The 15,515-nt window shown below is 40.5% G+C and overlaps 1 protein-coding gene across 5 annotated transcripts; it reads right to left on the bottom strand.

Annotated features, from left to right (window-relative positions):
* Positions 1-469: 469 nt before the first annotated feature.
* On the bottom strand, positions 470-15,457 carry inpp5d (inositol polyphosphate-5-phosphatase D). Of its 5 annotated transcripts, none has more exons than XM_034235671.1 (27): positions 15,001-15,457; positions 14,462-14,525; positions 12,945-13,080; positions 12,718-12,841; positions 11,888-12,028; positions 11,079-11,163; positions 10,917-10,994; positions 10,732-10,809; positions 10,505-10,628; positions 10,171-10,277; positions 9,662-9,764; positions 9,385-9,581; positions 9,183-9,300; positions 8,999-9,095; positions 7,258-7,396; positions 6,872-6,980; positions 5,880-5,968; positions 5,437-5,518; positions 3,155-3,244; positions 2,964-3,074; positions 2,796-2,875; positions 2,630-2,717; positions 2,405-2,551; positions 2,251-2,317; positions 1,963-2,166; positions 1,186-1,667; positions 470-1,104 (listed from the first exon to the last, which is right to left on the bottom strand). In XM_034235671.1, coding segments are annotated over exons 1-27 (3,282 nt in total). In that variant the 5' UTR covers positions 15,141-15,457; the 3' UTR covers positions 470-1,102. The 5 variants fall into 5 exon arrangements, with proteins under 5 accessions (XP_034091562.1, XP_034091561.1, XP_034091563.1 ...); XM_034235670.1 differs by having other exon boundaries at positions 470-1,087; XM_034235672.1 differs by having other exon boundaries at positions 470-1,087; positions 1,186-1,622.
* Positions 15,458-15,515: the final 58 nt, after the last annotated feature.

Genomic DNA, 15,515 nt, shown 5'->3' with positions numbered 1-15,515 from the left:
AATACACACAAACGCGTCACAGATTATTTCGCGGTATTTGGCTGCCGAACGAAATCATGTACGCAGCTCGCGACGTAACTAGGAGTCTAGTGGACGGTTAAGTAAGTAAAAAAATACGTTGTTCATAAATTAATCTGAGGGCCGCCATTTGCCCATCCCTGGTCTAGACTCTAGACATTGATTTTATTCTGAAGATGCAGAATACTAAATATCTTCCTCCTCAAAAATATATTTCCCCTCATGCCTGGCCCTTATACTCTTCCAAACATTGTACATGTTAACATATGTAATTTATCTTGGGACCAAAAATAAATTTTCTTAGGCTATAAGAGGTAGAATTATCCAGCAATTCACATGGCAAACAGCAAATCTTAAATTAATTTAAAGGTAAGTCTTCTTGATTGTGCAGCTTGGATGGCTTGATTTTCACTCTGCATGAAATTCTTGTACACAACAGCAGATGGAAGCATTGAGTTTTGCAGCACCACATTGGTCTCACTGAGGTTTTTATTAAAAGTGTCACAGGCAATGATTATGAGTTCAGGTTTAAAAAAAGATCTTAAATAACACAGTTTAGCTGAGATTTTGAAATTATTTGAGCATATATGTTACATCTCAAGGGCAAACATGTTAATGTGTATGCAGATAATACTGTGCCGTAACATTCGTTAGCTACTATAGTGTGAAACTCCACATCCAAAGTAACACAATTGTTTATAAGCAGTCTATTTCCAAACTTTTTTTATTTTTTTTATGAAAGCTTAGCAGAAATTAAGTCTGAAAATGTGTTGCTCAGCACTTTTTATTAGACTACAAGATTGCATGCTAGGTTAGCTAACTTGCTATAGCGTAATATTTAGCATACTGACATTAAAGTGGTATTGCTCTCTTTAGCAAGAAAGTAAAAAGGCACACCATACAAATGTAGAAATATTCCGTAGTTACTAAATAATAGTCACTCATACAGTATGTGATACATATAGCAGGGGGAAGGCCTGGCTCCCATGATGCAGAGCCGGAAGCTGTGCAGTCGCTGTGGTCCGGCCTCACTTCACAGAACGGCCCATCTTGGTGACTTCAGGGTGCACTATGTGATGACAGTTTCTGCATCATTAAATGTATTGTATTTGCTGGGAAATGTATGATTTAAGAGTCTTGCAATAAGAGAAACACATTTGTACTTACAGTCTTTGTGAGGCTGCGGCTGGCCAGGTTTTGCAGGCAATCTGTGTTTGCTGGGGAGTTCGGAGCTGTCCCTGTAGTCTCGGGCGTTCTGGGGCTCCGGCAGGCCCGGCCGGGACTTGGAAGGCAGAGGGGGCCGGCTCTGTGCCATCCCCCCTTCGGAGCGCGATGGCGCCACTGGTTTCTTGAATGTTGAGGGATGCGAGGAGACGGGGGTGGAAGGCTGGGGTTTTGTCTCGGAGCAGGTGAAGGACCGGATGCGTGGGGTGGGCAGCGGGGGGCGATCAGGGTCTCCGTCTGCTGCATTGGAGGTTGTAAAGTTGGGATCTGGAGGTGTGAGGAGGTCCTTCTGCTGATGGTCTTGGTCCTTGCCCCTTGATTTCCCCATTGAACCGTATAACGGATTGTCAAACATCCCTGACACCTTTTCCTCCTCCCCCCTACAGAAGGGGTCACATTCAGTTTCTGCTTCTCCTGAGCCATATCTACGACAGTGCATCAGGGTCATTGTAGTTAAAAAACAATTATTACGGAGATTCAGGAGATATTCTGAGAAAATAAGGCCTAAATTCACAATACAAATGTGAATATTTGTAAACATTTTCCATATATATTTACCTCTTCAATCAGAGAGACTATTTTTCCCGTGAATTTTCAACTTTTTTTCTCAGAATATCAAACCTCTCCACTCGCTCTGTATTAAAAGAGTGTATGTAAATAATGTATTTTTTTAGTTTGGTCACTGAGATGATATGAAATGCGTAAACAACAGGCACTCACATGGGATTGAGATGTTTTCCTGTGGGGCTTCGTGAGCCCACATCATAGCCCCCCTTCTTGGTGTCTTTGCTCCCTTGGCCAGCGATTGGAAGACTTTTCTGTGGCAGGCTGTAACTCCAACCTTTATCTACCACATTGCCACTTCTGAAGGAAATTCCCATGTAATTGGGGTTAGAAATATCATGTGATTGTGTGACAGAAAACCTGTCAACAGAAGACAGAAATCATCACAAACTGAAGTCATGTCTAAGTTATTTGACAGTAATCACAGGTGAAAAAATGTCTTACTTGTTGGCGTCAACGCCTTTTCCTTTTGAGGAGCCAGTGTCATCAGAGCTTTCGATTTTGATGAAATCTGCAAGCGTATAAAAAGAGGAATTAATGCCTAAAGAACTGAAGTAAGAAGAGTTGAATATGTGAAGTCCTGATGAGATTTGCTGACCGTATAACTTCTCAGTGGGCTTGCACTCCGAGGTGGGTAACTGGATGCCGCCTGTCAGAATGCCTGTCTTCTCTCCGTGGTGAGTCAGTGTGACCTGAAACTCTCTGTAGGAGAACTGAGCTGCTCTCAGGGCAACACAGCCCTCACCTTTGGGAATAAGACACCAGCAAACTGTAAATCCTGCTCAGATTATTGCATATTACAAACTGCATGTGAGTCAGTCACCATAGGACTCGTCGCAGTCTGTGGACTTCACGCAGATGAGGATGTGCTGGTCCAACAGGTATTCTGGGTCAGAGATGATAGGGGTGAGCTGAAAAGAGGAAGAAGACAAAATAATTATGATTTCTTACCACAACAAGCACACACTGAAAGCTCCTTTCTTATTTACCTCAACTTGGTTTCTAAAGGAAACTTTTATTGACCCATCCGATTTCTCCATGTTCTCTCCTTCTATAGTCTTGACTTTTTCTGTAGACAATTAAAGAAATATTAGTTTTCATCATTGAAGCGGTTTACAGCAGAATCCAAAGTGATAGGGTCAGTCAAACAGACTTACTCTCCAAGCAGCTGGAATGGTATTCGATGAAGAACTTGGTCTTTGATTTGGTCATCAAGGTGGCTATACAGTTCCTGATCTGTATCCCACCTTGAGGTGCACTGTTCATGTCTGAAAATGTAAAAGTGACATCACCCTGTAACCCCGGAAAGGAAATCATTACTGCAGGGAGCCAGAGATGGTGGTCTTACCTTGCTTGGAGACGAACTGTGAGGCTACTCCCACCTCGAATGAGGCAAATAATGGTGAGTGGTCACTGGTCATGATGTCATTAGTGCAACCTGTAGGTTGGAAAGTTTGGCACAATGAGTCTGTCTCACTAAATATCATTAACAGGGCTCTTTTATTAAAGGTCTCCTATTATACTATTTGTAGGCATATATTATAGGTCTGAGATATATACAAATTAGGGCTGTCAAGTTAACACGTTAATAGCGCGTTAACGAAAAAAAAAGAACACCACTAATTATTTTAACGCGATTAACGCATGTGTATTTTTTGTCCTCGGCCGCCACGTAGTTTCAGAGCGCATCGAGTTTAAAATACCATCTACAAGCTGATGCTGCCAGCCCCGCTCCTGCCGCCCGCTTGTGGCAGACCACACTTCCACGCTCACCGGCAGGCACCGACTGGCCATCGGGAGGACCGGGAGGGTGTGTGTATGTGTGGCCCGAGCGAGCGAGAGAGAGACCTTACGTGTATTGTTGTTGTTAGCATCTGGTGCTAGCTAGCAGCGCTAACGGATATAAGGAGCTGTTTAAATGAAAACAGAGGAGCGACATTTCGCCGACAACTGCGCCGAGCACTTGACTTTATGCAGGAAGCCAGACAGTGGGACAATGTACGAAAAGTCAGCACACTCAGCACGGATAGTGCGCAACATGATCGCAGCGTCCAGGCAGCTCCCGTTCGAGCATATGCCTTGAGTTGCACATAGCTCGAACACACACACACACACACACACACACACACACACACACACACACACACACACACACACACACACACACACACACACACACACACACACACACACACACACACCACACACACACACACACACACACACACACACACACACACACACACACACACACACACACACACCACACACACACACACACACACACACACACACACACACACACACACACACAGCCCTAATACAAATATATAAAAAACATGTCTATGAAGTGTTTTGCTCCAAAAACCAAACAGATCACCCATTCTAGCCTCATACCCCTCTATTTCAGCCCTGTTAAAGAAGTGCTGATTCTGGGTCCGTAGCTTGTGCCTGGGAATTCTACCCAGAACCTCAGCTAAATGCTGCCATGAGTAAACGCCATATCATGTTCAAAACCATATCAATAATTATTTCTGGAACAGTATGGAGCTAAAATGCTTTTTCACTCTCAGGTTTACCACAAGGTGAGTTCCTTGTATTTCCTGCTTCTTTACACATACTCTCTGCAGCTCTGAGTGTTAGCGATACTTGCTAATGTAAAGCAAGACCATATTACTTCCAAAACACAACGTGCATTGTTTATGATAGCAACGTTTTAAAGCCAGCCCACATTTCCGATATTACGTCATATTGGCAGAAAATCTGGATCAGCTCCGTTGTTCCCCCGTTTTTAGAGATTTGGGTAAGGAGGAAAAGAGAGAGGGTTTTATTTTCTCACACTTTGTGAGGAGACCTGTGTGTGCACTCAGAAGAGAAATATTAAACAAAGAATGGTGAAAGTGTGCAGCAGGCGCTGAGATAACATGACTTTAGTCCCTACAGCTGTCTTCTTTTGTTAAACCCCCCCTTTAGTTAGTTTAGTTTAGAGCTGCAGAGAGCATAATACAAATGTGTTCAGGGGTTAAGTGTTCCTACTGACAAGTTATCTAAACTTATTGTGTACATTCGGTGACAGGTTCATCTTTTACAAATAATCTTTTAATCATTTTCCTTGGTATTTTCCAGGAAGAAACATTGTCGGTGAAATTAGTATGTTTTAAAAACGGAGTAAATCAGATTTTTTATTTAATGAAACATTTACTTTTCATATTTATTGAAATGTAATCTGGCCTTTAGATGTCATACTTCTGCTATTGCCTGACCAATGATGGATCTTTGAGGCTGATCTAATGTTGATATTTAAAATTGTTATGAATTTGGACAAAGCTCTATGCTGAGTGGAACATTTTACAATATAAAACAATGTCCAGTGCTGTCCGGGGACAAAGCATGCAACATATGCCTGTCAGAGACCCTGGCCTTCAAACAAGAACCTCCCCTTATAATGTTCACCTGAACTACAACTAAAAGACCATTCATTGGAACAATTTCATAGGATTTAAAAAAACTGAAAATAGTCTCCTTTTTCTTGAAAACTTAAGATATTAGAGAGCTTTTTAAGAACCATTATGCAGAACTGACAGACCCTGTAGAATAAATCAGTTCCATAAATGTTCTCCAATGACTCACCATATGCTTGGCAGACAACATGAACCAGGGGGTATGACTTCCAAAGGACCCGATCACACCATGAGGGCAAGTTGTACTTTGTCTGTAGGGTTAAAGTCATGATACATACATAAAGACTCATTACAAGCTTTTGCCAGACACAGCTTTAAAACATTTGAAGTATTAAAAAGCAGCAGGGAGGCTATGTTCTTTCTGGTATAAACTATGATCAAACATTCTTGCTGGTATGGATCAATTCAAGAGATCAAAATGTGTGAGGTCAATAATCTAAAAGTGTGTGAAATTTATCCTGGAGCCTGTAGATGAGAATATATCTTCACATGGAGTTTTTGACCTAGATGGCTAAAAGCGAAAACCATGTTCTGTGTCAAATGAGAGTTATGTTCAGTGGTGTAGTTTCACAGTTTCTGCACTGTGGGGCAAGACGTCTGACACAAGCTTACCCCTGTGGCTTTGGCCTTCGTGTAGGCGTACTTCTCTCGCGTGTCTCTTTCAAAGCGATAAGTTGGTGGAAACGTAATTTCCTCTTCATCTACAGACATAATGAAATCATTGTTAAGAAGACGTGTTTTATTTTGTATCTACACCAGGGGTGTCCAAACTACGGTCCCGGGGCCAAATGCGGCCCGCGGGCCATTTTGAATCGGCCCTCAGCAAATTAAAAAGTATAATGAAATATGGCCCACAAATGAAACTTGTGCTTTTCTTATATTGTACTTATTAATGTATATGTACAAATATATAACACAGTAGTATTCATGTGTTAATAAGCCAACTTTTGAAAGCCAACAAATCTTAGTTGATAAAGAAAAAACCCAATAAGTTATGTACATAACAAGCTTGAAATAGACCCTTCATATTTCATCTTATTATAATCACTCTGAGGCTTCTGTTTTAAGCGATGAGCTGCCAACCAGAGAAATGAAACCCTATAGAGAGCTGTGATGTAGGCGGCTTTTTTCTTAAAGTGTATTCATGTATCAAGCCTAATTTACCTACATTTTGCTAACTTATAACTTCATTTACGAGGCAATATACCTCACCTCTATAAGTGGCCCCCAGTCCTTCTTATATTATTCTGTATGTGGCCCTCGTGAAAAGGTTTGGACACCCCTGATGTACTGTAAACGGACAACTTGTCTGCCTCTTGTGGCTAAAAAGAGTATTACAAAACAACACCTGGGAAAAATGTTCTTACAGAAAAAAAAAGAATCTACCAAAACTCACAGATAAAAAAAAGGAACCTGGGAAAATAAACGTAGCAAAACATTGTTTTCTAACCAGGGATTAAGTAAGACATATAATCATTTTGATTAAATTTACAACATGTTATCAACAGAATATGTTTCTCACTTGCCTTCCTTAGGAATTTGAAAAGCACATACAGGTCTCACACGCTGCATTTCTTTATGAATGAATATGATCCAAGGCTCACCAAAATGCAAGAAGACCTTTCCATCATTCCTCTCCGTGTTGAGCTGGTCTCGACTGAGGAGTTCCTGGTACTGCTGCTGTCTGATCTTTGTCACAATGTTTTCAGCTTCCTGTGAAGGGAAACAGTGTAGAGAAGTGACTTTTCTGCCTAACAGCGTTAGCAGCTGATCATTTAGACACCTGACATCCAGCATGCTCTTTTATATACCACTAAACTACAGCAATGCAAACATGTATTTATAAAACAGAGATAGATTATATAATTAGCATTTTGTTATTAAGATATCAACACAAACGTAAACAGCAAAAACGTTATTTTGCATCAAACTACATTATTTTGTGTTTGTGTTGCTTCTATACAGCAAACTACAATCCAACACAACTTACTGTGGATGGGAATTCAACGCGGTAGTTCAAATCCCCAAGCCAGAAGAGGTGTGTGAAGCGATGTGTGATGTCAAACGGATTGAGCTTCTTATCCCCCAGATTCACAAATCGCAGGATGTTTGTGTAGTTTTGATTTCGTCTGCAAATAAATTCAAATGTATTGCATGTCGGCAATAAATAATATTATTGCTTGAATGTGTTAAACAAAATAAAGCGTATATGTTTCCTTTAACCTCCAGTAAGTGAAAAAGCTTAAGTCCTCGACAACTCTGTAACCGTTAGATAGGTAAACTAAAAGCAGTAGTGACTATTGTTGTACAAATACACCACCAAGGGCATAATAAGTTAATATTTCAAGCATCACTGTCTCAACTCTTGTAACAGTGACTAAAGCAGTTAAACCAGTGTGCTAATGCCACAAAGTCACCGTGAGCTCGTTAGCGCTACTGGGAGGTCCACAAACAGCATGCTTGTCTTTAAATGACACATACTCATAACATAATCTGTATCTTCCTCGTGTATCTACATAGGGAAATGTTTATTAATACATTTGTGCCAATGCCAAAGAAAGCAGAGGAAGTGGCACAAGCTAATATTTGGCTCTGACTGGAGACCACTGGACATCAGTACGGACCCTCACCACCTGGGTTTAACGGTAATGTTGTAATGGGATTATGTAATCAGGATACAAAAAAAGGTAACTGTAATCCCTTAGTTACTTAAAAATGATGTAATCAGACTGTTTCATTTTGAAAAAATGGGGATTAGCCTACTAGCAGGAATAAAGTGTTAGTAACAAGCTAAAAAGAGCATATAGTGTTTGTTGTAAAGGATCAGCTGTTATCTCTTCTCTGGAAGCTGTTCTGTTCTGTAGGATAATACTTTCAGTGTGAATCCATACGCCTACTGCCTGAACCTGCTTCATGGTTTTCACTTTCTTTGCTTCATGTGTTCTGTTTTTAATTCAGCAGGTGAACCTATATGTTCATACAATAGTGTGTGCTAGCTTAACTGTGTGTATTCAACTAATATGGAGGATTTTCTGTTAGCTCAAATTTTTATTTTGCTAATGTATTTTGCACTTTCATTGTTAGCATACGATAATATGCCCATACATTACACCGGCTCTCCATGCCAGCGGCTTTGTCCATACCTTGAGCAAAATGTCCAACTTCATGCTAACAATTAAACTGATTCCACTTACTAGTTTGTCATACATTCCTTTATTACAACACCAAACACATATTTGTGTTATGTCCTTCCTAGATGCAAGTCCATACTAGTATTTTGACCATGTGATAAATCATGATTAATCACAGGATTATTATTGTGATTAAGACCATTTTGAATCAATTGACACTACTAGTGAAATAAACCATTCTTTAACTGTTTATTGAATAGTGATTGAAGGCTAAGATAGCGAGCTATTTTACCTACCCACAATGATTTAACTAAACATAGTATTAGGATGTATTCAGTAAGTGTTTGATAACCCTTTTCTAGATGTTGTCAATTTCAGTAGAAGCCTCTGCAGAGCTCCTTTCCTGTACCTTCTGACTACAACAACATCCACCAATTTGAGTGCCTAGGCAGTTTGTATGTATGACGCCGGAGAGGCAAAACAAGTCCAGAAAGAACTTGCAACTGCTACTAAAGAAAATAGTAAAGACACTGACATTACAGTTAGTTTATAGTGTTACTGATACATGTAGACTAGCTGGCTTTGTTCTCTGTTACCAACCTGAGCTTCTTCTCACTTCCCGAGGTCAGGTGACTGTTGACAAAGCCAAACGATGAACGGTTGAACATGAAGGAAACTCCCACTGCTCCCTTGTTTCCTACAAAATATCAAAACATCAGTGATTTGTGGAATTCACTTTTATAAGAGGACATTAAATTGCTTGTAGTAGAGTTGGATTGCTCACCCAGAGTGTTGGCAATCCCCGTCTTCACGCTGTCTGAGAAAACGTGGGAGATCCTGTTTTCGTGCTCAGGCTTGGCCAGGACCACAATCCGAATGTTCCACAGAGTGTGGGTCGCCACCTGGATGTGAGAAGATGAAGTAAAGCATTACTGCTCTGCTTCTGCATTCAGTTGTTTCTTTCTTACTACTTGTTAGTCACCTACTTGTTTAAAAGTGATGTTTGTGATTTTCCTCAGGACGCTTTTCACTGTGTCTGCCCACTCCCTCTCGCCCAGAGGATCCTCCTGTGTTCCGATAACGTAGAAATCATGCGGAATGTGGTCTGCAGTGTCGTCTCGGGTCTTCCCTTGGCCCTTGCACTGAAACCAGGAGTCGATGTTGTGGGGAGGACCAGCATTTCCTGCAGGTTTACAGTGAAGTATCTTACTTTGTTGTTACATTTAATCATGAATTCAAATCATTAACATGTAAGATTGTTACCCATGTTCCAGGTGCCAACAAACACTGTGATCATGTCTGGTTCAGGCTTTTCAGAGTGCTTGTTCTTCATTTGTTGAAGAAGTTGGCAAAATCCTTCCCTTTTCTGGCGAGACACATACAAAAATGAAAATGTGATTTCTTAAAATGAACACAATTAAACATTATATCTGATGAGTTAACTTTAGGCCCTGAAAATATTGTAATCAGCTTCTTACTATTAGCTTACCAAAGGGCTTCTACATGAACAAACTATGTCAAACCCGTGTTGGTTATATCAAATCTCATTTCTGTTCATGTTTTTGTGCTTGTCTTAATTGTTCATTTAAAAAAAAAAAAAAAAAACACAACTTCTCAATGTGCTGACAGGGTGTTATGCTTATGAAACCCACCCTAATGTTGTCATGCCAATCAAATCTGTCAATGAATATGTTATAAATGATTGATATTTAAACAAATCTAGGGGACTTAAAATAGACCAGGAACAAGCTAATGGATCAGATGTTTGTTACCTTTGTGTCATCAAAAACAAACTCTCTCCGCAGAATCTTCTCTTTCTCCTTCTCCGCCACGATCACCAGTTTGGCATGCATTTTCTGAGATTTCACCAACTGCAGGACTAAAGAAGAATCATAGCACTCTTAATAAATGAGTCGTGTTGATGCTTAACTGCAGATTGTAAACAAGATAAGAGTTACGGCCATGTAAAGGTGTACAGACAGCACAAATGTGTCAAGTTTGGTCTAAAGCGGTGGCCGACTGACAGACGGGCCATTGCTGGAGCCACATTGCTTGCAGGGCTAATAATACAAAGGAATGAGGGTAGAGCGCGATGGGATTTCTTACTTTTGTTGTGCATAAAAAACTTGTCTTCAGGCCCATCTTTTGACTTCTTTAAGTAGAGCTTCCCATTTTCAACATCTACTTTCAGGAACATCTTCATGGAAATACCCAGAGATTCTTGCTTGACCTGCAAGTGAAAGAGGAAATGGGAAAAATTAACAAGAAACCTTCAGACATTGCACATCATTAGCTTACTGCAATATTGTTAATAAAGTAGTTTAGAGAAGCACCTCAAACGTAACAAGCGGTATGAGAGATTTCCTGTGACCTCCTTCACACCCAACAGATTCAAACATAGAGCTTTTAGCCTGAAGAGAGAATAGAGAAGTCCTTTGTCATCTGTAACTCACACCAACTGTCGGTTGGTCAATAAACAAGATGGTTCAAGGTCAGTTGGCAAAATGATCCACAGTACCTTATCTTCTATTGAGTAGAGCAGTTTTGTCAGTTGCTCAAGCCTAAAGGGTACCGATTGACCTAAATCGCCGGAGATCTGAAAATCAAGGAAATAATATATCATGACAAGGATGTTTTTCTGTGTGTTGTTTTTCTTACAGACGGTTAAGGTACAACTCACTTGTTTTAGTCCAATCCCCGGGGAGAGCTGTTGGTCCAACATTCTATGAAAGATCTCCAAAACTGGCAGGATGCGGGATATTTCACTGTCTCACAATAAAGGGCAGAAAATCAGCCTTATTCTTTGTAATCTATATAATGTATTTGCCAAACCCATGTCCACACGGACCTACACAGGAGTGTGAGATAGCAGACAGGGTCACCACTGTAGGAACAGCTGCAGTACGATAGCAGCAGAGAGAACATGTCCTGTGTAGCACACATTATACAGAGGGCAATCACAGCAGCTTTGTCCATGCTTTAGCTAACTGATTTCTCTCACCAGTTTGTCATGCATTTCTTTATTAAAACACCACATGTGTATTTGTTTGATCTCAACCCAAGATACAAGTTTATACTAGTATTCAAACTTGTTATTAATCATGAATAATTACAGATCAATATTGGGATTAATGTAACAAAACGCCATGTTTCTACAGTAGCACACAAGAGAAGAACCAGACTCTGGCTCTAGAAATGGCCTTTCGTACCTTTACTTTTGCGTAGGGCCATTGTATGTTCTCCAAAGGAAAAAAATAATAAAATATGTAAATTAAAAGATCCAAACCCATAGTAGTACATTAAATACGGTCGGAATAAGTTATAAGCTTTTACTTTTAAAAGTGGTGTATCCTCCTAATAATTTTGAGTCTCTTTCAGCTTCTTGCGATCAAGCACATACCAGGAGACGTCAACTCCTCCCTGAAGGTCCAGGGCCTGGGGCCGAGTGGGGACATAGGCCTAGGCCATTCTGTTGACTGGTAACTGTACCTGTTTAGATTCTTGCAGATTGCCATTGTTAGCTTATTTAGCCCAGGGAGGTTAGGGAAACCATTGTGCACTTGTTCAGCATCCAGGCTGACTGAGGTCCGGAAGTATTCTTGGATAGCCAGTTGATGCTCCTCTGGTATTCTGTAAATGTAAAACACAGTAACAATTTAAAAACTGTTTAATTATTCAAACCTCCGTTAACCTAGTTTAATCACTTAAAGCTCACCTATTGTACTATATTTGAACAATATATTATAGGGCCACATATATACAAAACATGTCTCTGAAGTGTTCTACTCAAAATACCAAACAGATCACCCATTGTAGCATGCCTCATACCCCTCTATTTCAGCCCTGTTACTAAAGTGCTGATTCTGGGTCTGCCCCTTTAAATGTAACCAAGCTGCTGCTGGCTACGCCCCTTTGGAGCTGCTGCTGACCACGCCCATTTTGAGCTGCTGCTGGCCACACCCCTTTGGAGGACTGTGAGCGTAGAGCCAGCCCCTCTGGTAATGTCGTCATGACGCAGCAAATCTGAATCAGCTCCGGTGTTCCCCCGTTTTTAGAGATGTGGATAAGGCGGAAAAGAGAGAGGGTTGTATTTCTGACACTTTGTGAGTCTCCTTACTCACCGGGGACACATATTTATGTATAAAAGACATCAGAAAGTGCATTTTGCATGATAGGGGACCTTTAACAGTGTTAAATCACTGCTCACAAACATATGACTCATTGTACACTTCGTATACTGCCAGTGTATTATCAGACATTTTGCATGATTCATTATCTGGCTATATGCATCACTGCAAATTCTGTAAATGTGTCCATACGTGGACAAGTCCATATGCTGCAGTCTCATCAGGTAGGTTTCTGATAGGGACATGGAGTCACTTTCTCTCAAATCGTTGCCAGCGAAGTTCCTGGGTGGAAGCTGCGGTGGAAGAATCTGGGATTCTGCAGGACAGAGATGTAAAGGATGTTTAGGAGTTTTCAAATCTTAAATCTTAAAATGTTTCACATAATATCCACCAATCAAATGAATAAGAAGTTGTTTGACCTTGCTCCTCGTCTACCTCCTCCTCCCTATGGACAGGGTACTGCAGATGAGTGACCAGACCCATGTTGGGACTGTAATATGCCTCCACCAGCTCAGTGAGCACAGAGAAGAACCTGATAGGAACTCCTTCAGATGCCTGAAGAGCAGATCACAGCATCATTCACCTCATTGCTCAGAAGAACAGACATTACATGGTGGGCTGTTGTTTTCTGGAAGACCTTTGTTTCTTTTGTTCCCAGACCAGGTGACACAATCTTTTAGTTTTACTTCCCAAGTGACGTCAATGGTGCCGTCTGTGGCTTCCTCCAGCATACTAGATCTGCACTCATGTCATCAGCTAAGTTCCTTAAGCAGCTGTGTGTGCAGTTCAAAGACTTTCAAAGATTGAACGGTCATTGCAGTCACTCTATAACATTTATGTATTCTTCTTCTGACCATTTGTTTTCATCTTGCTTCACACACACAATTGTTTGACCTGTTTTACAGCAAACCGACTCTAACCTCTTTCAAGATGTTATTCTAAAACCGCAGACTGCCATTCCACATTAAATGATCCAAAACTGTTGTTGTCACCATGTTTGCATCACAGACAGTGCCTGCTGGAACTGGAAAAACTGGTGCCACTACTATTTAAACTGCCAGCCTGCATGCGGGGTCACAGGTCTATTCTTTTGATGGTACAAACTACACATGTTTGCTACTAAGTACCCTAGGATAGGCTTTTTTTGGTCAATGTGCATGTTCCAATACGATAACACTTTTGATATCTTTGTTTCTATGCAGATGATACTCCATGACATGCAGAGGGCTTTCACTTCCTCCTGGTGGCTGTCATGTCATTGTGTTCAACAAACACAGCAGTTCTCAGCTGTTTAGATACAAATGTGATTCATTTTGAGAGAAAAATAAGGGTCTAAATAGATGCGAGTGGCTCTGTGAGGCATTGTTATTCACAGTGGAGGTTTTGAGCTAAACGTTAAGACAGCATGCTCAAATGCTCACAACAACAATGTAAACATGCTGATGCTAAGCATGTTTTGTGTTACTGTTTTATTTGAGATTGTTAGCATGCTAACATTTCCCAATTAGAACTAAAGCCAAAGTGCAGCTGAGGCAGATAGGACTTGGCCAGTGTGAAACAAAGTGAAATGATGCCTTCATGATAGTGCTGGATGAAAGATCATGTGATCACCAAAATATTGACATTCATACCGGAATGTATGAACACAATCTCAGGGCAATCCTTTCAGTATGTTGAGATGTTTAAGTCCAAAATGGTGGACAACCGACAAACATTGCTATCCTAAAAGTCATGTCCTTAGCACGGCGAAATGTAAAATGATGCCACAGGCCAGAGCATACCAACCTTTAGTTCTGATATAAGAAGCCCTTTATCTTCACATTCATATAGACATACATCCATGTATATACTGTTAATACTTATCAGTCTATAACCATAATAATTCAACAGATTTTGGTACAAAATAATGGAGGCTTTTGTGAAACTGTCAACCCACCTGGACAGAGAGCTTCTTATCCACATTTGGCAGGATTCTGTATGTGTACACACAGTTCTGGTATCTGTGGTTAATAGAGATAATAAAATGCAAATGTATGTCATTGGAATATGACATTGTAGGTCAAAGAAACTGAATACTGGCTGATTGTGTTTTATTGAGTTCAGCATGCGATCTAAACAGATTGTAAAGCATTTCAAATGGATATTTCTATTTCAAAGTTATGAGTTGGAGATGGCAAAGGGTGTTGCGGCGTGGTAGCACAGTATGCAAATAAAGGGGAATTAGACTTGCCTTACGAGAGTACATGCAGAACATCTAATATGACACATTGACAAATAGAAGGGGGAAATGTAACTACTTTTAATCATGTTATATTAACTATGATAAGAGTCATTTCTTCTTAAACCTGATTCCAAACACATTCAAAAATGAGTGTTTATCTTTAAATAGTAAGGATCATTTTTCAAACAATTCATTGTCCACTGTGAAATTGCATTTAAGATAAACTGTCAAGAAAACCAAAAATGTCAACTTACAGAACACAGAGGGCATACGCTCCCTGTATGGACTCACTAGCCCGGATAAGGAAGCTTCCATCTCTTGCTGCTTTGGAAAGTAGATCCTCAGCTTTGGATCGACTTATTGTACCATGGCACCATGGTTGATAACTCTGCATCCTGTTTCTCCCCGGGGAGCCTGAGCTCAAGAGTTTTGCCTCTGCTCTCCAACAGTATGCTAGCAAACCGAAGTAGATATTTTCATCTTTTCATGGTGCGTACTTCAAAAGTATTTTTGTTTGCTTGTTCATCCTCTGCCCCTGAACACTGTAAAAGGAAGCTGCTACTAGCTAGGCTCTGAACTTCCTTATTCGAGAGGTAAAGAGAGGAGGGCCCTGGTTCTGCCCTGCCTGTTATACGACAGATCTCCACAGCTCTAACTGGAAATATATACTTTCACTCTCTAAGTAGAAATCTTTGTTACATTGTGTTAATGATTAACCAGCATTCCCTCTTTAGTTTCTGTAGAGCTGCTTGTTAATGTGAACCATGCA

This window comes from Gymnodraco acuticeps, unplaced genomic scaffold (assembly GCF_902827175.1).
Source record: "Gymnodraco acuticeps unplaced genomic scaffold, fGymAcu1.1, whole genome shotgun sequence".
NCBI classification, from domain to species: domain Eukaryota; kingdom Metazoa; phylum Chordata; class Actinopteri; order Perciformes; family Bathydraconidae; genus Gymnodraco; species Gymnodraco acuticeps.
The sequence above is the reverse complement of the archived record's forward strand: the minus strand, read 5'-3'. Positions and strand labels throughout refer to the sequence as shown.

Excerpts from the sequence above, each read along its gene's own strand:
- inpp5d (XM_034235670.1), bottom strand. The coding sequence starts at position 15,140 with ATGCAGAGTTATCAACCATGGTGCCATGGTACAATAAGTCGATCCAAA. Across the intron at positions 14,526-15,000 it reads GCGTATGCCCTCTGTGTTCT|ATACCAGAACTGTGTGTACA; the intron begins GTAAGTTGACAT and ends TATTAACCACAG. Across the intron at positions 10,629-10,731 it reads TACCGCTTGTTACGTTTGAG|GTCAAGCAAGAATCTCTGGG; the intron begins GTGCTTCTCTAA and ends TTTCACTTGCAG.